Genomic DNA, 23,922 nt, shown 5'->3' with positions numbered 1-23,922 from the left:
GAATAAAAGAGAAAAATCCAACAAGCCAAACACTGAAAATTTCATCAAATTAATAAAATAAGAAAGTTATGACATTCTAAAGCTTTACTTAATTTCACAAAACAGTTATATGCACATCAAATGTCATTAGGCCTGTTCACCTTTATTTATTGAAATATTTCATTCTTGTGACAACCAAAGACCCATGTCAGGGGTCAGCATCAACTTTGCTCTTGTTCATGTATGCACATTGATGTGACAATAGTCCTGCTAGATATGGGGGTTAAACAGTCAAATGTCAAATATGAATAAAATGGATAGAATTTAGGTCAAAATTCAGTTAGTAGTTTGATTTTCTACATGAAGAAAATTTGGTTTTCTGTATCATTGGTGAATTTCCCCAGATGTCTGTACAAATATTACAATTTTTGTTGGTGTTGATCTTCCCTCATTGGAAATGTCCACACTTTTTCTTTTGACAGCCGTTCGACAACTACTGGATTCAAGAGGATGTGACCAAATTCTTGAAACAAGGCAAAGTGGTGAAGGGGACGCTACGGATCAACCCCAAGAACTTTGAGGAAGCGTATATTGATTCACCAGTGAGTATGAGCTCTTTTGAAATTGTTTTAATTGAAATGCATCATGATCTGGTTCACTAACCAATGGCCGTCCCTTGTCTTCCAGTCTTTGGCACAACTAGTCCTTGGCACAACTAGTCCTTGGCATTCATTTCCATTTCATCGAATGCCAACTCATCTTCTATAATTTGGTCTACCATTGGTTCATCCACTATCCACATGGTCTAATTGCCAATTCGTCCGCTCACCATTTTGTCTAATAACCAGTTGGTCTAATAGGCAATAAGTCCATACACCATTTGGTCTAATTGGACTAAGCGTTAATTGTGAAAAACGAATGAAAATAAAATGGATATTAGACCAACTGGTTCTGAGACAAAATGGTCTAGATGAGCTGGTGATTAGACATAGTGATGATTGGACCAATTGGTTAATGGACCAAATGGTTGTTAGACGAAATGTTGATGGACAGAATGGCATGAGAAAAAAATGAAACTAGACCATGTGGTGAGTGGACGAATTGGCAATTTACCGTCTGGGGTTCCGTAACACGAAGGTTAGCAATTAAAACGTACGCTTGATTTTCATGATTAATAGTATATTGTTGTCAATGCAATCAATCGTAGAAAAATGTTCTTCGATCATTGGTAAGCTTTGCGTTACTGGTCTCAGATTGGGCGTTGGGCAAAAACCCAGGTTTGATCCTGACAATGAATGGAAGTTCTCTTTCCCAAAGCTAACATAGAGGGCCTCCTGAATCATGCGGTGGGGAGTTGCGGAGATTGGCACTTGGATAGGGCTTGGGAGTTGGGAGGCTCTCTATGTTAGCTTAGGGACAGAGAGCTTCTATACATCCATGTCCAATTTGAACTAGGGCACAACTGGGTGTTGAAGCCTGTAGCATTGTCAGTGACAAGCAAAGATGGGCCAATTGATCATGGCGTGTACTTGAGTATCTGGGTGGTGTCATAATGTGTGACGTTGTAGAAGATGTGCACAAGCCGATTGTTCTACATTCCTGTTAATGTTTAGCAGTTGTATGTGAAATTTATGTTCAGTTTATTGTTTCATGTATGAAAGATATGACTAACTCTGGACAAGGATCAGTTATAGAGTTGGCAAGTCGGCATTATGGAGATGCCAGATATACCATCACTGTTCCCTATACCATCACTGTTGAACCAAATTATATACAGTGTATATCTTGCCATTCAGGCAACAGCAAAGGGTGGAGGACTAGATGCAAACACATGGCCGATTGGTCTAAGGCACCTGGCAATGCATGTACATGGAAAGTCCGGGGTGCAATCCCCAAGCACGGCGCCTTTGCTCTTTTATCCTGCATTCAAATAAATGAAAATGCTATATGTATTATTGGTAACTAGGTGTGCTTTTGTTCGTAAAAAAAATAAACAAATATCAGAGGACCTCCTGGCTAGGCAGTAGGATACACTGCCATGATACATGCAGAGACACACACTCATTCACACACTAGGCCTACTAGATAAACGACAACGTATCTGTGTAAACCTAGGCCTACAGAATTTCGGAAAGACAATTGGCCGGCTGGCGCGCGGCCGGCTGCATGCACAGAATGGTTTGTCGTTCCCCACAAATTTCGAACAAAATGAAACATAAAAATCATAGCCATACTAGGTTTACTCACAGTTCCAGGACCTTCTGGACACAATAGCTAGTCGAGAAAACACCATATTTGTTGTAAAATTGTTTCTTATATTTTCGGGTTTTTCACCGGTTTTTCTTGACTGGCAAACGAAAAATTAGCAATGGTGGATCACGGTACGGTACCGTGTACTGCGCAAATAAATAAATAAATTTCCCTGGATCTGTCATGAGAAACCATAATTGAGTAGGGGGTATGCATGTACCATGGCCTGGCGTGCACCATGTTGTCCCCCAGGCTTAGAACAAAAAGGTGAACATCCAGGGGGAATAAGGAGAAAATGAAAATGAAGAACGGTAACAAATTATGATATTTTGCGATTATATATTAGTCAAGCAAATACATTTTCATTCCTGTTTTCATTTAATTATACGGCCACAATTTACTCTCGCTTGCCACTTTTGGAAAAGAATTGTCCCATATTTGCCAATTTTTGTACTTGAAAGGCTCATGGAACCAAAATGGTCTGGACAGCTGGCAGCCGTCTATTTCGAGGAGTTTTTTAACATTTAAATTTTTAAATTTCTCCTCGTATTTGATGAGCTAGTGGAGCCAACAAAGTTCAGCGGAACAACCAATTACATAACAGATACCGAAGCTTAATTTGGTCTTAAAATGGCCGAGCCCTGCATGGCATAGGTAGATCCAGGGGGCAAGGCCCCCCCCCCCATCGGCGGAGGAAAAAAAAAAGATAGAAAGTAAAATAATATAGTGGCATATACCCAGGGTAGCCACTTCAGTTCCGAAAACTGTTATCCCAGCGGGCCCTGCTATTATTACCCCGGCTTTAGCACGGCTACACCTTGATCGGGCGCTCGAGCATTCGAGGAATTTCTTCCTACTGGGTACCCATTCACCCCACCTGGGTCGAGTGCAGCACAATGTGGATAAATTTCTTGCTGAAGGAAATTACGCCATGGCTGGGATTCAACTCACGACCCTCTGTTTCAAAGTCCGAAGACTAATCCACTCATTGGCGTAGCTAGGATTTTTTCCGTGGTGGTCCTTGCTTTTTCAGGGGGGGGGGGGGCACCGGCCATTTTTTCCGGTGTGTGTGTGTGTACGTATCACAAGGGCGGATCCGACTTTCGCCAATAGGGGACGGGGCCCGAAATTATCTTCGCCTATATTTTCCTCGATCCGTCACTTCTTAGTTTTATTCTTATAAAACAACATAAACATGAAATAATCTCATAAGCCTGATATAAAGTGCGAGCGCGGAGCGCGAGCGATTTTTTTTTTTTTCTTTTTTTACTTTCATCATTTTGTCCTGAAATTTTAATATTCTTGGCAATGTTATGTGTGATCCTCAACAAGATTCGTATGTAACTAGATGGTTACTGCGAACGCCATGCACAAACAGAAATTTGTATTAACTGTTCATTATCGAAAAGGGACCTGTTAGGTACTTCTCACAATTACCCACGAAGATTGTATGTATTTCAATAATGCGAGCGCAAAGCGCGAGCAAATTTTTTGACATCCCGACCTAAAATTGGTCATTCTAAGCATTTTTGTATTAATAAGTGGGATAGGTATGTAACTAAACAATTGATGCAAGCGCGAAGTGCGAGAGGAATTAGAAAATTGAGATTTTAGACCTAAAAGGACACTCTATTCATATTTTGTAAATCATAAATAGGATATAGTTAATTGGGTATCATTAATACTGCGATCGTGAAGCGTGAGTAGACAATTATTGATAATCTGATGTGAAACTGGATAGTTTAAAGGTCAAGTCCACCCCAGAAAAATGTTGATTTGAATCAATAGAGAAAAATCAGACAAGTATAATGCTGAAAATTTCATCAAAATCGGATGTGAAATAATTTAAGAAAGTTATGACATTTCAAAGTTTCGCTTATTTTCAACAAAATAGTTATATGAACGAGCCAGTTACATCCAAATGAGATAGTTGATGATGTCACTCACTCACTATTTCTTTTGTTTTTTATTGTTTGAATTATACAATATTTCAATTTTTACAAATTTGACGATTAGGACCTCCTTGCCTGAAGCACAAAATGTTAAAATAATGGAATTCCATGTGTTCAGGGAGGAATGAAACTTTATTTCACATAATAATGACGAGAAAATAAAAATATTTCATATTTCATATAATAAATTACAAAAGAATTAGTGAGTGATGTCATCAACTCTCTCATTTGGATGTAACTGGCTCGTTCATATAACTATTTTGTTGAAAATAAGCGAAACATTAAAATGCCATAACTTTCTTATTTTACATCCGATTTTGATTAAATTTTCAGTGTTATGCTTGTTGAATATTATTCTTTTTATTCAAATCAAGTTTTTGTTGGGGTGGACTTGTCCTTTAAGTACATTTTGAATAAAGAACATGCAGGCTATCGCCCATGTTTTAAATTTAGACCTAGAATCCGGGCATTAATTCCGAATACATTTTAATGGAACATTATGCAATGCACGTAGACAATATGAACTTGGCAAATCAAACAATGTGACCATGCAGCATGATCTTAAAATGATGAAATGTAGATTATAAAACGGACATATTACAGAGCACTTAAAATTGTAAATGAAAAAAATAATGAAAGCTCGATATCCAAGCTAAAATATGTTTGGTATATTGACTTCAAAACTTGCTCCATATCAGCCTATTGAGCAAGATATGAATCTCATCGAACAGACAATTCTCACGCGAAGCGCAAGAATTTTTTTTATATAGTAACATGAAAGATTTTTTTTGCAAGTCTTTCCCTCACATTTTTTATTTCATTCACTTGTCTTCCTCCTCTTATTTTTCTCTTCTTTTCATCTGTCTTTCTTCTTCTTTTCCTTTTATCTTTTCTTCTTTCTCCTTTTTTTTTCCTCTGCCAATTTTTATCTGGGGGGCACACCAAATCTTGGGGGGCACGTGCCCCCAGCCCCCCCCCCCCGAGCTACACCACTGGCGCTGGCCTGTTATTTGCCGAAACCCTGGGGAACAGAGAAAGGGGCCGGATGACATTTTTGGCCCCCATCCCCATATACACTCCAAATCTGGCCAGAAGAATTGCATGCCAGATCATGTAGATCATAAAACGGACATATTACAGAGCACTTAAATTTGTAAATGAAAAAAAAAATGAAAGCTCGATGTCCGAGCTAAAATATGTTTGTATATAACTTCAAAACTTGATCCATATCAGCCTATTGAGCAAGACATGAATCTCATCGAACAGGCAATTCTGGCACAAAGTGCAAGCAAAAGTTTTATATAGTAACATGAAAGATTTTTTTTCAAGTCTTCCCTTCTCATTATTTCATTCACTCGTCTTCCTCTTATTTTCCTCTTCTTTTTTTCTTCTGTCTTATTTTTTTCTTTTCTTCTTTATAGCTTTTTTTTCTCTGCCATTTTTTCTGGGGGGGGGGCACCTGGGGGGCACACCAAATCTCAGGGGGAGGGGGGTCTGTCCCCCCCGTATAGCTACGCCACTGAATCCACTGGGCCACAACACTCCACAAATGGAGGGAAAAGGAGATAAAAAGAAGAGGAGGAAGACAAGTTGATAAAATAACACGAGGGGAAGACTTTGAAAATAAAATAAAATTTTCGCTCGTGCTTTGCGCTCATATTAATTAGGTGATTTACATATGAGGCTTAAAATATCTAGTTTTGAGATCAATATACGCAGGCACAGATCCATGGGGGCCTCCCCCCCCCCCCCCCCTAAAGAAAAAAAAGGAAGAGGGGAAAGGAAGAGAATGGGAAAATTAAGAGAAAAAAGAGAGGAAGAGAGCAGAAAGGAAGAGTAGAAAAAAAGAGAAGGGAAATTGGGGAAAAAAGAGAGAAGAGAGAGGAATTAAGAGGAGGAAAGAGAAAGGGAAAAGGATAGAGGAACTGGGGGAAAAAGAGAAAATAGAGAGAGGGTGAGGGCAAAGAAGAGAATAAGAAAAGAGAGAGGAAGGGGGGAATGGAATAAATGAAAAAAAAGAGAGGGGAATTTTTTTATAAAAAAAAAGAGTGGAAGACGAGCAAAGGATCAAAGAGAAGAAAAAAATAGGAAATCTGAGAAAAAAAGAGAGGAGAAATAAGAGAGGAAAGAAAAAGAGGGAGAAAGAGGGGAGAAGAAAAAAAGAGAGGAAGGGAGAGGGGCAAACAAGAGAATAAGAAAAGACAGAAGAGGGGAAAGAAATAAATGAAGAAAAAAGAGAAAGGGGGAAAGAAAAGAAGAAAAAAGAATGAAAGACGAGGAAATTAGAAAGAGAAAAAAATAGAGAGGAAAAGGGGGAAAGAACAGAAAAAAAAAGAAAGGAGAAAAGAAGAAAAAAGAAGGAAAAAGAGGGAAGAGGAGAAGGGATATGAGGAGAAAGAGGAAAAGAGAAAGAAAAAAGGAGAGGAGAAAAGAGAAAGAGCGCAGGGGGGAAATCATAAGGTGGATCGAAGCACCTTTTTGACCGGGGCGCCGATTTTTATGTTTGAACTAGGCGCCAAATGTTCGAACTAGGGGGCACCGAATCAATGTCCAACTATAGGGGTGCCAAATTATTGTTTTAATTAGGGGGCAAAATTGATGCTCAAACTAGGGGGCGCTGAATTGATGTTCAAATAAGGGGGCGCCAAACTGATATTCGAACTAGGGTACTGCCAATTTGATATTTGACGAGAGGCGACAAAATTAAGAGAGGGAGGGAAAAGTCATATTTTACATGGGGGCCCCAAATTCATGTTTACTCCTATACAGGATGGGTAGGCCTGTGCCATATTTTTCTGTAGGATATAATTTCTGTTCTATATTCCACAAGATGGGATATACATATATGCTTATGTGAGATCAATATGGTATGCTATTCTGGGTAAGATATGTTCAATATAATTAGAGTGGACCTACATGGAATATATGGGCATGCCAATCTAGGTAGGATATGATTAAGCTTATTGGATGGGACCCATTATGGCCATGTACATGCATTGGTATGCCATTCTGGGTTGGATTGTGATCAATAGCTCATTGGAATATGGGCACGCAAACGTGGTACGTCCAGCTGTATGATACAGGATTTTCATTCGTGCCAACACTCATTAATTCACTTCACTGGCTTCCTTTGTAACGGGGAATTATGTTAAAATTTCTTTTGATTGTCTACATAAAACTGAATAAACAGACTCCAGAGCCGGCTATTTGACTCTGAATTTATACACCAACTATAGAACACTTAGAACGGCCGAAGGCGAATAGCCGGGGAGGCGGGTCTTTCCGGCGTTCGCCCCCCCCAAAAAAAAATAATAAATAAAAAACGGCCTCAAAAAGAAAAAAAGGGGAGGAAAAAAGAAAAAAGCGAACGGAGAAAAGGGAAGAAGGTTAGAGCTTTATTGTTTTTTTTCTTTTCTTTTCTTTCTTTTTTGTCAAAATAATAAGAAACTAAACCAGAAGTTCTTCTCTCTCTTCAAAATTTTGCTTCTGTGCTCTGCGCGGGAGAATTAATATCAAAATTGCCTTTCCCCTTTGTTTCCCCACACTTTTTTTGTTCTCCGTTTTACTCTTCCCGGCTATAGGAATCGTATATTTTTGCCAGCTTCATAAAGTATACATGAGTATAAAAACTATGAAAAGTATTTTTTATTGCATTGACACTTGCATTGTTAATGAATATGTAATGTTTAATCCTTACTTAGTTCTTTGTCTATACGATGCAAGCATATTTTCCGCTTTTCCACACGGACAGAGACCTTTGTTTTGTTTTTATTTGTATGTTTTCTTTATTTGAATACGGGATAAAGAAAACTGCTTTCAGCCTTATGGCTGTTTTCAGCAAGTCCGTACATAAAAGTTGAAAAACATAATTATAAATCATGAACAAAATAATAAATACAAACATTTGAACAGACATAAGTTACATTGTACATGACAAAAATAAAGATTTGAGATAAGAGAATAAGAACTAAAAAAAAGAAAACAAAAAATATATAAATATATACACATTAAAAACAAAAGTACAATCAATATACATGATAAAAAAATGAAAACAATACAGTGGTCAGAAATCTCAGTCAGTAACAATTGCGGAAATATATTTTGGATGCATCTGTTAAAGCCGGAAGATTTGTTTGTGTTCTTACAGATTGAGGGGGGGGGGGCCGGGGTTTTGAATAAATGGCTGGCAAGATATAAAGAGCTATTTTTCAAATAATTGGTGTGGTGTTTTGGAAGATGAATATACTGTTCGATATTTCTAAGTGAATGTTGCGTGTCCTTAATTGTAAGTTTTGAGTCTAGCACATTTGGAAGCAGATTATTTAATAGCTAGAATAGGAAAGTGACGAGGTCTTTCTTTAACTTTACATTTAAGCAGTCAATAGAAACAGTCTGATAAAGAAGTGTTCTACTGTAGCGACAATCCACCTGTAGAATTATCCTCAATGCTCTGATTTGGAGGATTTGAAGCCGTTTCAGAGAAGTTGAATCAGGTTTCATCCACACGGTGTTACAATAGTCGAAATGGGGGGTTAATCAATAATCAATTATGTCTTATACAAAAGAGTAGCAGTGGGTATGTCTATATATTGTCGGATTCTCCTCAACATAAAGAAACTTCGTAGGACTTTGGATCGGACACCGTCAATGTATGGTTGCCAAGTTAATTCCGTATCAATAACGATACCCAAACAATTGCAGTTTTCTATACTCTTTCCAGAACTTGGTCATTAATCCGGACATTGACATTGGCAAATAAATTGGTCTCACGCTTCGAGCCTATAATGACCAGCTTACACTTTTTAACAATCAACAAAAGCTCATTGTGTATTAACCAATCTTGAATAGAGGCCAGGTCTTCGTTTACCATATCTTGCATTCGAGTAGGATCTCTAGATGATACATACAGACAGGTATCGTCTGCATAAAGTGATATGTTACAATATTTTATTACTTTGGGGAGATCGTTCATGTATAGTATGAAAAACAAAGGCACAAGAATACTCCCTTAAGCAATTCCACATTGTACAATTTGTTCAGTTGATTAATTTCCATTTACGACAATTTTCTGGGTTCTAAACTGAAAATAATTTTGAATCCATCGTAAACAATTTCTATCAAATCCATAACATTTGAATTTTTTAAGCAATATCTCGTGGCTAATCATATCAAATGCCTTTTTCCCAGTCTAATGCAACAAGGGCAACTTACTCACCTATATCAAGTGATTTAGTAATATTTTCAGTCAGATTTAGAAGAGCAAGACTTGTTGAAAGTTTGGACGGAAACCAAATTGGTTTGGAATAAGTATGTCATTCTCATTTAGATATTTAACTTTATGTTTTATTAACTTAAAGTTTTATGCGTCTATTAAGAAATGTACTACCATTATTATAAATGCAAAGCTATGCTTAACCAAAGCCCTTTGCTGAAAACCTTGCAATTACCTGAATTAGCCTCATGACTACATAAAACATACTGCTTCAGTAAACTTAATGTATAAACAAATATGCGTAAACAAAAACCTTATCATAAAGAATCCTGTAATAAGCAAAGCTTTATGCGTTAACGGAAAACCTTGGATTAAAAACCTTATACTTGACCCAGCATTATGCTAAAAACCTGAAACTTGACCAAATCCTATGCTAAAAACATTGTCTAAAAACCTTATACTTGACCATAACCTTATGCTAAAACTTAATGCTTAAAAACCTTATGCTTGACCAAAACTTTATATTCAAAACATTATGCTTGACCCAAACCCTAGGCAAAAAACCCTATCCTTGACCAAGACATTGTGTAATAACATGCTTTACTCAAACTTTATGCCTAAAACCTTAACTTAACCAAAACCTAATGCTTAAACTATGTATGCTTAAAATCTTACACTTCACTAAAACCATAAGCTTAAAAATCTTACACTTTACAAGACCTTAAACCCTTTGGCGGTATTCTGAAAGCTCAATTAGTTCTTAGTTAATGCTTAAAAACCTTATGCTTAACCAAAACGTTATGTTAAAAAAGCATTATGCTTGACCCAAACCCTATGCAAGAACCCCTATCCTTGACCTAGACATTATGCAATAACATTATGCTTGGCCAAAACCTTCCGCTCAAAAACCTTATGCTTCACCCAAACTTTATGCTAAAAAGCCTTATGGCTAACCAAAACCTAATGCTTAAAAACCTTATACTTAGCCAAAACCTTATGCTTAAGAACCTTATACTTAGCCAAAACCTTATGCTTAAGAACCTTATACTTAGCCAAAACCTTATGCTTAAAAACCTTATACTTAGCCAAAACCTTATGCTTAAAAACCTTATACTTAGCCAAAACCTTATGCTTAAGAACCTTATACTTAGCCAAAACCTTATGCTTAAAAACCTTATACTTAGCCAAAACCTTATGCTTAAAAACCTTATGCTTAGCCCAAAACCTTATGCTTAAAAAACCTTATGCTTAGCCCAAAACCTTATGCTTAAAAACCTTATGCTTAGCCAAAACCTTGTGCTTAAAAACCTTATGCTTAGCCAAAACCTTATGCTTAATAAACTTATACTTTGCCCAAACCTAATGCTTAAAAACCTTATGCTTCACTAGAACCTTATTTGTTAAAAAAAACATGTATCTAACCAAAACCTTATGCTTGTCTAATAACCTTATGCTTGACCAAATCCTTAGGCTCAAAAACCTTATATTTAACCAAAACTTTATGCTTAAAAATCTTATGCCTGACTGAAACCTTATACTTTATATCTTATACTTAACTTAACCAAAACCTAGTGCTTAAACACCGTATGCTTAAAATCCTACACTTCACTAAAACTTTAAGCTTAAAAATCTTATACTTTACAAGACCTTTTAAGCGTAAGGCTTAAAACCCTTTGGCGGTATTCTGAAAGCTCATTAGCATTTTGATATTCTAAAAGTGATACTTTCTTTATTTTGCAGAGGTGCGTTGCGTGCACTTGCATAAGAACGCGTTAAGACCGCGCAAAGACTTAATTGAGCAGTAACGAGAATTTGGTTTTCTGAAAAGTCTCGGAGCGAACAATTAGCAGACTTTCCCATGGGAAAATAATGGTGATAAAAGGTCCATTAAGTTTCATAATCTCATAAGCTGGCTTCTTTTCCGTTTGATTCTACGGCGAACCCTCTGCTTGCCATTTTCCATTTTTGTCTCACCTGCGAAGCAAAGTGAGACTATAGGCGCCGCTTTTCCGACGGCGGCGGCGTCAACATCAAATCTTAACCTGAGGTTAAGTTTTTGAAATGACATCATAACTTAGAAAGTATATGGACCTAGTTAATAAAACTTGGCCATAAGGTTAATCAAGTATTACTGAACATCCTATTAGAGTTTCATGTCACATGACCAAGGTCAAAGGTCATTTAGGGTCAATGAACTTAGACCATGTTGGAGGAATCAACATCGAAATCTTAACCTGAGGTTAAGTTTTTGAAATGTCATCATAACTTAGAAAATATATGGACCTAGTTCATAAAACTTGGACATAAGGTTAATCAAGTATCAATAAACATCCTGCATGAGTTTCACGTCACATGACCAAGGTCAAAGGTCATTTAGGGTCAATGAACTTTGGACGAATTGGGGATATCTGTTGAATTCCCATCATAACTTTGAAAGTTTATGGATCTGATTCATGAAACTTGGACATAATAGTAATCAAGCATCACTGAACATTTTGTGCAAGTTTCAGGTCACATGATCAAGGTCAAAGGTCATTTAGGGTCAATGAACTTTGGCCGAATTGGGGATATCTGTTGAATTCCCATCATAACTTTGAAAGTTTATGGATCTGATTCATGAAACTTGGACATAATAGTAATCAAGCATCACTGAACATTTTGTGCAAGTTTCAGGTCTCATGATTAAGGTCAAAGGTCATTTAGGGTCAATGAACTTTGGCCGAATCGGGGGTATCTGTTGAATTACCATCATAACTTTGAAAGTTTATTGGTCTAGTTCGTTAAACTTGGACATGAGAGTAATCAAGTATCACTGAACATCCTGTGCGTGTTTCAGGTCACATGTCCAAGGTCAAAGGTCAATGAACTTTAGCCGAATTGGGTTTATCTGTTGAATTACCATCATAACTTTGAAAGTTTATGGATCTGATTCATGAAACTTGTACATAAGAGTAATCAAGTATCACTGAACATCCTGTTCCAGTTTCAGGTCACATGATCAAGGTCAAAGGTCATGTAAGGTCAATGAACTTTGGCCATGTTGGGGTTTTTTGTTGAATAACCATCATATCTCTGTAAGTTTATTGGTCTAGTTCATAAAAAGAGGACATAAGAGTAACCATGTATCACTGAACATCTTGTGCGAGTTAGAGTAGTATGCAAAGTCAGCACTGCTGCTATATTGAACCGCGTGATGCAGGTGAGACGGCCAGAGGCATTCCACTTGTTCTCTAATACGCGGATGAGTGCTCTTGCCATTCAAGATGCCAGCGTGACCTTTGCGGCGAAAACGGACGCGGTCGCTTTTATCAGTCAGTCTGCAAGCCCATGTGTTAATGAGCAAAATTTATCAGTCCAAGTCCTCTCTTGGCTGAATTCATATCCCTTCAAAATCTCGTGAATTGTGAGACTTTTTGCTCAAAGAATTATACCTTTTTCTCTTTGAGTAAAATTGATTATTCTTGTACCATGGGAAGAAGTAAACGTTACTCTTTTGTATTGCTTATTTCTTTTGAATAAACTATTATGATCAATAAGTGAACTTCAGGCCTGAAAAGATGCCTCAAATGGTGATTTCTTCCTTTGTTTTCTCTTGCGAATTGTGCAAAATTTTGTGTTTTAGGCACAAATATTAATATTATCTGAAAGCTCAAACTCTCTACTTTCATACAATGTGACTCTTAATATTTGACACCTTTTAGATGGGTCAGCAGCCAGCTTTTTCCATCAAGATGCAAGATGATATTTCTGAAATTTCTGAGTAGCATAAAATCTAGAGTTCTGATTGGCTGAATAAGGTTTTCACAACAGGCGCGGGTAATTTGAAGAGAGATTACCACATGGTGAGCGTGACCTTGCTGAGGAAAAGTGAGGGGGAACATTGGAATTTGAGTGGGTGCGTGGTCTCTAGCTATGACCAATTAGAGCGCAGTATTTTTTTTTAGTTGCTAAATGTACATGCACTTGGCCTATGCAAAGCTGGCTGCTGCCCCATCTAAAAAAATATCTTGTTATAACAATTATATCATATTAAAGATAAATTCCAGTTGTGGTAACGATTTCAAAATGAGTTCGTACAGAAATGACCACCAAAGTGTCTGTTTGTATAAATAAAAAAATTGTGCCAAAGGATTCTGAAAGAAATTGTGTAATTGCTGAGAAATAAGCAAATAAGCACGGGATTCGGACCCGGGGGGGCACTTACATTGGCGAGTGGATACCATGCGCGACCAAAAAACACGTAAAAAGGATGTCTTTTTCAAGATAGGGAACGTTACGTATGTAACGTAGGGTGTCAAAATCACTAAAATAATGAAAAAGGGTATCTATTTTGCTAGGAAAGTTACGTGTTTAGGGTAAAATTTGCGAGGGTATAAAAAATCAAGACTAAAATGTTTTATAACAGTGTTTCCAGGTTTCAGTAGACCTGTGGCCTGTATCACTGAGCGCTAAGATGCGTCTTAAGCATCCATAAGTCCGGTTACAGGACTTAGTGTAAGATGCATCTTAGCGGGAGTTTCACAAAGACCACTAAGACACGTACCGTACTTAGTACCCATTTAACTAAGTTGCATACAGAGCGTAGCCCACGTCTCGACGAGACGTAGGAACTGTTCTAATCTTAGTGTAATGTCATGTTTCCCAGGAACGCTTCGACTTCGACCCTTTGGAAGTCCTTGCTTCTTTTTCTAGGCGTTTCCTAATTTTTTTTTGAGGCAAATGCATATTGTTATTAATTTATTTTCATGAAATGCCCAACATCATGTCATTGCCTGTCTGTACACTACCAAACATGTTTATAGTAGAGAGAGAGGGGGGGGGGGTGATAATGAGCACTATTTTTTGTACTCAACACCCCCTCCTCCCTTGAGAAAAAACAAAAAGGTAAAAGTTTGGTTAATCCTTTGTTTTCGTCGAGGTATCAATACAACTTCCACTGCATACATTTCACTTTCAATATTTTACTTCTATATGTTGTCTTAAGAAAAAGGTATACCTTCCCCATTATCCTCCTACAGTAGTCAAAAATATGTTAAAGTGACAAAATTCCTCCTCCTTTCACTCTTTAGTCGCAGACGATGCAGACGAAAACTTGCGGGAAATTACTACTTTTTATCTTCACACATAAAGTCGAAGGTCACGAAATTAGGCTTCGTAGACTCAAAATCCAGACGTTTTATTGTTGAAGACGCGTCGCACACAGGACTTTAATAGTTAAGAACTGTTTAGTGGAACTGACGCACCAACAGGACGTCAGTAAGACCCGTCTTAGTGTATGACACGTCGCAGCGACACTAAGTCACGTTACACTAAGTACTGTTTAGTGAAATAGGCCCCTGGTTTCCGTTTCATTTTTCCCCAAAGTGACCAAACAAAAAACTAAGAGAGAAAAAAAGAGAAACATGGAGGAAGGAAAGTGAAGGATATTGGAAAAGAAAACTATTGCCTACAATACCCATTCTGTATAAAGAAAAAGAAAAGAGAAGTGCTCTTTAAGTTATCGCTAACACCCACTCTCCGTAGAAATACCTAGTCTGCCTGCAGGCACAGACCTTTAATTTTACATCTAGTGCATAATTCAGAGTATGAAGTAGTGAGACTAGATTCACTCGTGTACTTTGGCTGCTTCTACAAAATTTGATATGGTGTTGAGTCTAGTCTCCGACCCAGACATATTGGCCCGAATTCACAAAGGTGGTTTTTAAAACCCACGGTTAAGTCCATGGTTTATGCAGATTTCTTGTATAAATTACGCTTGATTTAGTGCGTATTGGGCGCGTGACTAAAAAATTTCCAATGCTGATGTACGCTTTTGTCACAGTGCGCCAAATTTACCTCTGTTGCCGTAGTTATCCACGCTATGTTATTCACGAGTCCACTCTTCAAACAGTAGACTCATGAATAAAATTGCGTATCTCACCATGGTAACAGGCGTTAATTTGGCGCACTGTGACAAATGTGCGCATCAGCAGTGAACATGTTTTATACACGCACCCGATGCGCGCTAAATTAAGCATAATTTACACAGGAAATCTGCATAAACCATGGATTCAACCGTGGGTTTTAAAAACTGCCTTTGTGAATTCGGGCCTTTATTTGTTGAATTGTCAAATGTGAATCTGTACTTGCAGACCAAGGATTACCCTTGTGCTGCCCCTTACTGACCATTCATGTAAAAATGTATTCTCTCATTGTTAATGAACAGGATGGCGGTGCCGATATCTTCATCGATGGTCTTCATGCCCGCAACAGGGCGCTTCAGGGTGATGTAGTAGCAGTGCAGATCCTTACGGGGGAAGTGATCATGGTGAGAATGGATTGGTTTATTTTTCCGCACTTTTACCATTACACGTGGACCCCGTCTTACAAAGAGTTACGATTGGTCCAATCAACCTCAACTGTATGGAAGTCCTATCAATGTCATAATTTTTATCTACAGGAAATTTGCACGGTGTCTTTTGTTAGCGAAGAGAAGCACACTGAGTTTTCAAGAAAACAATGTTTGAATATAAAGCATATATCTAGTATGAATATAAAGCATATAAATCTAGAAAATACTTTGAACAAGCATGCACTTAAGATATTGAAGTTATTGGCCTTCCATAGTTGTGGTTGATCAGATTTATTGCAAATCTTTGCAAGGGGGGGGTGGGAGGAAGGTCTAAGGGGAAGGGGGGAGGGCAAATGAAGAAGCAAGTGGTGGAGGAGAGTAGGAGGGTTGATCTGAGGAAAGAGGATGGTCAAAGGGGAAGGGGGTAACCGAAGAAGACATGGAAGAAGCAAGTGGTGGAGGAGAGTAGGAGGGTTGGGTTGAGGAAGGAGAATGGTCAAAGGGGAAGGGGGTGACTGAAGAAGACATGGAAGAAGCAAGTGGTGGAGGAGAGTAGGAGGGTTGGGTTGAGGAAGGAGGATGGTCAAACAGGATGGGGGTGACCAAAGAAGACATGGAAGAAGCAGTGGTAGAGGAGAGTAGGAGGGTTGGGCTGAGGAAGGAGGATGCACTGAATAGATTGAAGTGGAGGGAAGGGGTGAGGGTAATTTCTGTGAGTGCAAGGTGAATACAGCCATCACCATAGTTTGGGACTATACCCAGCCCACTACTAGTATACTATGTACTATGGCTTTTAGTAGAAATTCATGACATCCTTCCAATACCTCTTTGTGCATATACATGTAAGTTGCCCTTAAGTCAGTGGCATATGAACATACAAGGAAACCTGCTTTTGAAAACCTTGGCCGTGCCTTACAAAGAGTTTGGATTGATCCGATCCACCACAACTATGGAAAGCCAGCCATGCCAGCAAATGAAATGCAAGTTGATGTGTAGTCATGCATTCACTGTTCTCTTGACAAATTCAATATGCTCCTCATTCTTACAAAATGACACTGTGCAAATTACCTGTAGAAAAACTTAATGTTATTGATGGATTTCCATATATAGGTTAATCTGATCAATCACTTCTTTGTAAGAGGGGACCCTGGTGATGGAGAAAGTGAAGTTATGAAGCATCATTTTCTTTAATAGTTGAAGAGGGTTTTTCTTTGTACATTACTTACATGCTTCGGTATAAATATCCTGAATCACTTCAAAATGAGTAATCATGGGATTAATATCATATGACACATCGGGAGATGCTGCTCTTATGAGAACAGACCTGCCGTCAGCCTCGACTTACTCTTTAATCTGCATGTTTCCAATATATATGTAGTACGGTAGTGTGATGTCATCAATTTTCACTTTTATCATATCACTATCAGCATTTTTGATACCATATTTTGGTAGAGCATGATGAAAAACCCCCACAACATAAATTTGGTTCAAAATCGTTCCATGGGGCCCCAAGATATGACTTCATGAATACATAATTAGCCCCTTTGAAGTCAGTGTATTATATTGGCCTGGTTCCTAACATTTTGAACCAGGCCAATAATACACTGACTTCAATGGGGCTAATTACGTATTCATGAGGTCATATCTCTGGCCCCCACGGACCGATTCCCGCCAAGTGTCAGTAGTGGGGTTTATTCATCATGCTCTACCAAAATATGGTATCAAAAACGCTGAAATGCTAAAAAAGTGTTTGTGATGTCATCACGTTTGTACTCTCTTGTCATGTGATCACATTTGTACTCTCTTGTCATGTGACAGACGCCCAAGTCTCAGAGGATGAGCACGCCGAGGAAACTCCTTGCCAACCAGCCAATCATCGCCGTCTCAGAGAGCCCAGACAGACTGGGTTCATCAACCCCAGGCTCCTCCACCCCCAAGAAGGTGGGAGGAAGGTACTTCTTTGGTAGTCAAGGTATGTTAATAACAATATGATAGAGGGTGTCTTTTAAAGCCGTTTGGAATTAAAAGGGAGGCTTACCCCAACAAAATGTTGTTTGAATAAAATGAGAAAAATCCAATAAGCATAACACTGAAAATTTCATCAGAATCGGATGTATAATAAGAAAGTTATGACATTTTAAAGTTTCGCTTAATTTCACAAAACAGTTATATGCACATCCCGGTCGGTACGCAAATGAACAGACTGATGATGTCACCCACTCACTATTTCTTTTGTATTTTATTATATGAAATATGAAAAAAATATAATTTTCTGCTCATTATCAAAATTGTATTCCTCCCTAAACATGTGGAATTACCATTATTTTAACAGTTTATGGTTACCTCAAGTTGGTCCTTACTGTCAAATCTGTAGAAATTGAAATATTGTATAATTCGGACCCAAAAAACAAAAGAAATAGTGAATGAGGGACATCATCGACTCTCTCATTTGCATATCACTGAATTGTCCATATGACCGTTTTGTGAAAAATAAGCAAACTTGAAAATGTCATCACTTTCTTAAATCTGATTTTGATGACATTTTCTGTGTTCTGTTTGTTTGATTTTTGTGTATTGATTCAAGTTGACAATTTTCTGGGGTGGAATTGACCTTTAAAATAGTTTTGAGGCATGATATGAAGATTTTTATGCTGTCAATTCTTTGAGCGAAGGAGGGAGGTGTATCCAAAGGTGTGGGGGCAATAGATACATGTAGTAATAATAATAAGACCAAAATGCTAATATAGCGCATATCAGTGCCAAATGCATCCCTATGCGCTTCATTGGATCGATATTATAACCCTGGCCTTAGCCCCGCAGCTTTTACAGCGTGGTGGCATTTCAAGGAATAAATTCTTGCCAGGTACCCATTTACCTCACCTGGGTCGAGTGCAGCACAATGTGAAAAAATTCTTGCCTAAGGAAATTACGCCATGGCTGGGATTTGAATCCACGACCCTCTGTTTCAAAGTCCGAAGACTAATCCACTGGGCCACAACGATCCAGTTAGATGAAAGGCATGGTCTCCATATCCTCTTAGGTGTGTGATGGGTACGTGAAGCGTGAGTGATGTTAGCGCCAGATGAGGGCAAGCCAGGACATAAATGGCGTTGTTCTGTTATTGAAGTCACATATCCTGGAGCTAAACCATGGACAGCCTTGAAAGTTGGGGGAAGGATTTTGAATTTTATCCTGTACTTTATTTATAGCCAGTAGAACTCCCTAAAACGGGGATATGATCATATTTCTTTGTGCCAGTAAGCAGTCGAGCCCTAGCATTCTACATGTACATCAATAATAGTAATCACCTCATATTGACCCACAGTAGCCACAAAATCGCACCAAAAATGGGCTCATGTAAAGCAACAACTTTCCTTGGTTTTCGCGATTGCTCAGAGACATTTTTTTGTTCTGTTTATACTGTATTGCAACTGGAAATGATCGTAATTTTCGTCCAATTTTGTTTTTATCTGTCAAAGGAGACTTTGACACGAGTAGCCTGAACGAGCTGGATGTAACAGACAACATGAGTAGCTTGCATCTCAATGACTCTGAGGCAGCGTTTGGTTTCGCTGACGTCTCGGCAACATCAGGTGAAGAGCAGGACAAGGTTGGAGACTTGGTACGCAGGGAGTGGTCAGATGCCAGGTGAGTGTGAAGAGATGCTTATGTAGCACCTAATACCTCTTTCTCGGATGTCTATAAGCACTTAACAATAAATGCAACATTATTCTCTTGGCATAAGCCGAGCTACTGGTATGCGCTCAAGCGTTGAGGTACCCATATACCTCAACTGGGTCTAGGGTAGCACATTGTTGGTCAATTTCTTGCTTAAGAAATCATGCCCTAGATGAGATGTGACCCTATGACCCATGTGTTTCTAAGTGCAGAGATTTATCCAGTGGCCCATGATGTTTGTTAACCGAAGAGCCAGTTGTTGATTGACAGGGATGTGGTCTAGGCAGGTACTTCCGAGTCACAAGGTCGCTGGAGAAAACCACCTCCCATCAACTTTGTACTCCATACCCAACAGGGATGTAGTCTCGGTACTTTCAAGTCACGAGGTCGCTGGATTAAACCGTGTCCCATGGACTTTGTACTCCTTACCCGTCCGGAGGCGTAGCCTAATGCTGGCAAATGTGGCCTCAAGACAGGCCACAACTACATCTCTTTTGATCAAAATTTCAGTCAGGGTCTGTGCCTGCAGACTATTAATTACCTGATGGTCACCATTATTTGTTCCTAGGTCCGAGGTTTCATCAAGTAGTGAAGTGGTAGAAGACACACCCCGTACGCCGAGCAACAACAAGGGATCCTCAACCAGCGGTGGGGGCACACCTCAGGTAAGGCCATTTCTTCAAGCAATTCACCTAATCTCATTAAAGGGGAAGTTCACCCTGAAGAAAAATATGTTGTGAAAATAGCAGATAAAATAGTAAAAAATATTGGTGAAGGTTTGAGGAAAATCCGTTAAAGAGTAAAAAAGTTATTAGAGTTCAAAATTTTGGATTTGTGACGTCATAAACGAGCAGCTGCCCCATGTGTTATGTAATATAAAATGTATGAATTTCAAATTTTGTATGGTTCCTGATGACTTAATTTTTTTTTTTATGATCGGGTATGAAATGATTTGTCTATTGATATACAAAAGTTACAGTGAAAACCATTTTCAATTTTCTGAGAAAATGACATTTCATTGATATTTTACCATTCGCTATGTAGGAATGCTGCTCGCATATGACATCACAAATCAAATAATTGAAATTCTAATAACTTTTTAGTTATTTGATGAATTTTTCTCAAACCTTCAGCAATATTTTTTATTATTTTTTCTGCTATTTTTACAATAAACTTTTTGTCAGGGTGAACTTCCCCTTTAAGCTTGTCATCAACGGCAGTGTTCAGATTGGAATTATGATATGTGACACTCTCCCCACAAAATCTAAATTTAAAATGTCAACATTAGAGTCACTCGGCAACTGTGAAAGGATCTTTGTTACCTTTTCACTAGTGACGCACTGGAATGTAAAAGTATAAATGCTGTCAGGATGATTCCAAACAAAAGCATCGTTTTTAAAAGAGTCTGAAATTGTCTTGCCAACATTCATTAAAAAATCGTTAAAATCATCCCCATTCAGGGAATTGGGTATATCATTATTTTTTGTTTCTGTCCTGTAAATTTATTAATTTCTTTCCATAATTTCTTACTATTACCTTTGTACATTTCAGTTATATTATTAAAATACTCTCGTTTTTTAGTTTTAATCAATTTTGTGACATTATTCCTTGTTAGACGATATTCATACAAAAGATCAGGAAGTTTAAGCTTATCGTACTTCTTTTTCAAGAAATCTCTTTTATACATAAGTTTCACTACATCAGAGGAAATCCATGGATTATGACGATCTTTCAATCTACTTTCTTTGAAAGGAGCATGTTTGTTACAAAGCTCAAGGAAAGACGTTTTCCATTTAGACCACATTTCATTTAATGGTAAATTATTGGTATTTGAATTATTGAACGCATCACATATCTTCAAATCCTGTATGAATAACTTGGCATCAAAATTTTGAAAGTCACGATAACGAATAATTTTATGTTTTATTTTCTTTTCATTACGTAAGCCAATGCATGTATAAATTAGATAGTGATCACTTAATGCAATTTGAGCAACGTCACTGATTAAATGTTTGTCAGGCATTGAACTGAGAATGTGATCTAAACATTTCGATGAGGTACTAGTAACTCTTGTTGGTTTTAAAATCATTTGTCTTAAAGAAAAAAGATTTTCTAGCAGATTAACTGGGTTGTCACACAGATTGTCATCGAGCTTATAATCATAGTTTAGATCCCCTAGTACAATTAAATCATCATTGCTCATACTTGCTTTTTCAAAAATGTCCAACATGTTATTGAAATATGTTACATCAGCATTGGGTGGACGATAAACACAACCAATAGTTATTGTTCTACATTTCAATGATACATCAATCCATTTCGCTTCCAATAACTCGTTGTCTAAATCACATCTTTCAGAAAACGTTAAGGTGTCACGAATAAACAGTAAGACTCCTCCACCTCTTTGACCATTATCTCTATCTTTTCTTACTATGTTATAACTTCCAATTTTCATTTCAGTATTGCTAATTTTTTCATGTAACCAGGTTTCAGTCAAGCATAATATATCAACTTTAATAGCAGCAAGAATAATTCTTCTTCATACTCGCAGAATGTACACATTTTTATTCATTATTATAAATGTGTTCACTATACAAAAAAAACATTGTAAATATTATATTTTTGTTGAGACTCTCTTACTCCCAATCCGGGGTCGATATAGTTAAATAAATCTTATCTTTATCATTTTTTATTAGAAATTCCGTGGAACGCTTGAAGACGATCCCCGAATGGCACCCAAGACAGGGAGGGTCGTGTACATCTGTGAATACAAACATTCCAGAGCAGCCAGTGGTCATCTAAAGCTTCCATCTAACCCGGTAAGGAAGACAACTGTATTGTACCATCCCATGACAAACGGGAGCAACTCTGTGAAATGAGATTCTTAATAAATGAGGATTTGTAAGTTCTTGATTTTGAAATGGCTATAGTTCAGGAGTTGAGGGCTATGGGACTTAAATTCTTTTAGCAACATGTAGTGCATACAGAATATATCCAAAATCAAGAAAAAAAGTTAATTTTGAAAAAAGCAACTTATATTTGCTTCCTGATCTTGTGGGATGGCAGAATTGCTGTACAAAGTCAAAAAGATGCAAGCGTCTTGTTCACTGAATTCGAAATATTTAAAGTTTCTAATCATAAAACAGTACAGACTTCTCAGCCAAGAACTTGGAGTGATCTTTCTCATCCCAACTTTGCTCATTCTCCTGAGGACAAGAACTCACTTGTCGAAACGTCACGATTGGGTGTTCCTTTTCAGGACCAACACTTGCCCAGGAAAGATACATGTACATGGTGTACTGTGAAACCCAGTACACTAAGATTTTAGGCTCAAAAGCTGATTGTATTGGAGAAAGTAGTAAGCAATTAATCTCTGTCCGTGAAAGTGACAAGATGAGGTGAGGATCTTTCTCATCCAATTATTTACTTTATTTTCTGAATTGGACAAGTCCTAGTTAGAGAATGAAAAGTGGTGGGGTTCACTACCTTTTGAGCACAACACTGTGTGTTATTGTTTTCGACTTCCAGAAAGCCCCTGATGTGATGTTCGCGCCATCCGATCACCGCGTCCCAAGGATACACATCCCCAGGAACGAGTGCCCAGCAACGTTCATTCAGCGGCCCCAGGACTATGCAAACACGCTCTTCATCACACAGATAATCAATTGGCCCTCCACCTCGCCGTTTGCAAAGGGGTAAGCGGAGCCGGCAACTAGTACTGATTTTCAGTAGTTCATACAAATTTTTTTTGAAAAACATTGATGGTTTAATGCAAAATTTTAATTTCTAAAGTTTCAGCTTTATGTGTTGTCTTGTGGTGTTTTTTTTTTTTGAAAATACTGATTTCCTCATCAAAAAACTGATTTTCAGCTTTTAAAGTACTGAAATGTTCTTGTTCAGGTTGGCCGCTCTGGGCAAGTTGCAGTTTCACTTTGCAAAGAGACAGTTTCTGTTCTCAAGATTTGAATGGAATTTTATTAGATTTTCTGATGTAAAATGTGGACCCTGTTGCCTTAAAGTTGCTATTATGGTCTATTTGGCATCCAGTTGTAAAATACCATAGTAACAATGTTCAACAGCCAATCACGATGGTATACAAATAATGCAAAGTTGTGAATGTGTTTGTGGCAAGGCAGCACATCCAAGGTTACTTGTGTGTTATTGTGAATATCTGAGACACCTGCACCACAAATTGAAATATATGTATTATTTGTTTTATATCTGTAACGGAAAGGTTGTTTGAATCCCTCAAAAATGTTGAGCGGCGCAATGATGAAGAGTTAACACCTGCGCTCTATTATGACACCACAGGCGTAGTATGCTCACCTAAGTAAGAATATCCTTGTCATCGCCTTTTGAAAGAACGTTTATTTCAGATGGCCTCTCAGTTTTTACACACTAAGGGTGAAATGAGCAGTACTGCACAAAAAATGCACAGCTAGGAGATTGCGTAGAATGAAAGCATGATCATGTGACTTGCATACGCACTCACTATGGGCTACATCCTATTTTAAAAGAAA

General features: G+C 37.9%; 1 protein-coding gene across 1 annotated transcript in view; it reads left to right on the top strand.

The window, feature by feature from the left end:
- LOC121427269 (DIS3-like exonuclease 2) overlaps positions 1-23,922 on the top strand; it is a 53,395-nt gene that overhangs the window by 15,532 nt on the left and 13,941 nt on the right. The window contains exons 6-12 of the mRNA XM_041623605.1: positions 462-581; positions 15,599-15,700; positions 17,543-17,696; positions 19,204-19,372; positions 19,971-20,067; positions 22,099-22,221; positions 22,931-23,097. Coding sequence (XP_041479539.1) covers positions 462-581; positions 15,599-15,700; positions 17,543-17,696; positions 19,204-19,372; positions 19,971-20,067; positions 22,099-22,221; positions 22,931-23,097 — 932 coding nt within the window. The remainder of the gene's footprint in view (positions 1-461; positions 582-15,598; positions 15,701-17,542; positions 17,697-19,203; positions 19,373-19,970; positions 20,068-22,098; positions 22,222-22,930; positions 23,098-23,922) is intronic.

This window comes from Lytechinus variegatus, chromosome 14, assembly GCF_018143015.1.
Source record: "Lytechinus variegatus isolate NC3 chromosome 14, Lvar_3.0, whole genome shotgun sequence".
Lineage (NCBI taxonomy): Eukaryota > Metazoa > Echinodermata > Echinoidea > Temnopleuroida > Toxopneustidae > Lytechinus > Lytechinus variegatus.
Note: the sequence above shows the minus strand (reverse complement) of the source record. Positions and strands in the feature narration are given on the sequence as shown.